The sequence below is a fragment of the Sinocyclocheilus anshuiensis genome, unplaced genomic scaffold, assembly GCF_001515605.1.
Source record: "Sinocyclocheilus anshuiensis isolate Anshui unplaced genomic scaffold, SAMN03320099.WGS_v1.1 scaffold466, whole genome shotgun sequence".
Classification (NCBI taxonomy): domain Eukaryota; kingdom Metazoa; phylum Chordata; class Actinopteri; order Cypriniformes; family Cyprinidae; genus Sinocyclocheilus; species Sinocyclocheilus anshuiensis.
The window spans coordinates 1-1390 of record NW_015544159.1 but is presented as its reverse complement, the minus strand read 5'-3'; the positions used below and the strand labels follow the sequence as shown (position 1 = coordinate 1390).

The window sequence follows — 1390 nt, the reverse complement described above, 5'->3', positions numbered from 1 at the left end:
ATAATAGGCTACAATGAAAATGCTTCAAAAAATTCTCAACAATCAATGTAATTCAAAATGACTGCTTTTATACATAGAATCCGAAAATTGTACATTTCTAAACTGCACACTTGTAAATATATCTGTACATTCATTTAAACAGTTACATTTCTCTATATTTCTGCTTCTGTATATAGTGCATTATTTAATTTTCTGTTTTTCTTATATTACTGTTATACTCCATCTCTACTGTGTAATTCCTATGTCTGCTGCACTAGTTTGCACTATGTACATACTTTCTTCTGCACTGGAAGCTCCTGCCACTAAGTCAAATTCCTTGTCTGTGTAAACATACTTGTTAATAAAGCTCTTTCTGACTTCTGAAGGTATAACACCAGTAGACTATTAACAATAAATGTTCTGTGAAAACAATGAACAGCAGCTTTCAGCCTGTCACTATGATGCAAACATGAAATATTAGACATACAGTAGAAGTTCTTTACAGGTTTTTTAAATTCGATTGCGCTGCTTTTCCATTGTTTTTTTTCTATGTAAACATGGACGCGTTTGACTGTTGCACTAGCATCTCTTGCAGCATCTCATGCATGATACGGCATAATAAAAACGCAGCGCTCAAATTAAAAGAAGTTCACTCACATCATCTTGCATGTTTTTCTATTCCACTGTCCATGTTGCATCTTTGTCAACACAAAAGCGCATTCTGTGTGAACGGCCCCTGCGATAAGAGCGCATTAATCACGTAGTGAGCGGTTAATCACGTGCGCCGACATGCTGTTGAATCATTCTTTTCTCTTTACTGTTATGATTGGCATATTGTCAAAGTGTCTAATTGTAACATTTAAACATTAAATTCGAATTAATCGATAAAATCAGAAAAATCCCCCAGCCCTATGAGCCTCTATATATGGCATCAGTAATTGACATAATAACCATTTGCAAGTTAAAACTGTAACCATTCCCATTAATATTGGAATTATTTCAGAACAGTTGTAGTTGTGATGTCATTATCTCTGATGCTGTTATTCCTCAACACTTGCATCACAGTCTTTGTTTGTCATGGTTCTAGGTTACCTGCTGTCAAAGGTTGAAGAGAAGGTGGGTTCTCCAGAGCGCCCTCTCTCAGATTTGGGCCTCATCAGTTACCGCAGCTACTGGAAGGAAGTGCTGCTGCGGTACATGTGCAACTTCAAGGGCAAAGAGATCTCCATCAAGGGTAAGTTAAGTTGCCCCTGCCACGCAAGGGACTGTTTGAAGGCATGTTCACTGTGACATCCATGTCACCGCCCTTTTTTGTTTTTTGTCTTGTTCAGAGATCAGTCAAGAGACGGCAGTGAATCCTGTGGACATTGTCAGTACTCTGCAGTCACTTCAGATGCTCAAGTACTGGAAA

At 38.1% G+C, this 1390-nt stretch overlaps 1 protein-coding gene across 1 annotated transcript in view; it reads left to right on the top strand.

The window, feature by feature from the left end:
- Window positions 1-1387, top strand: part of LOC107695506 (histone acetyltransferase KAT7-like) — a gene marked incomplete at its 3' end in the record, with an annotated part of 8872 nt that extends 7485 nt beyond the window's left edge. The window contains exons 12-13 of the mRNA XM_016495450.1: window positions 1067-1213; window positions 1311-1387. Of these exons, the coding sequence (XP_016350936.1) occupies window positions 1067-1213; window positions 1311-1387 (224 nt within the window). The remainder of the gene's footprint in view (window positions 1-1066; window positions 1214-1310) is intronic.
- Window positions 1388-1390: the final 3 nt, after the last annotated feature.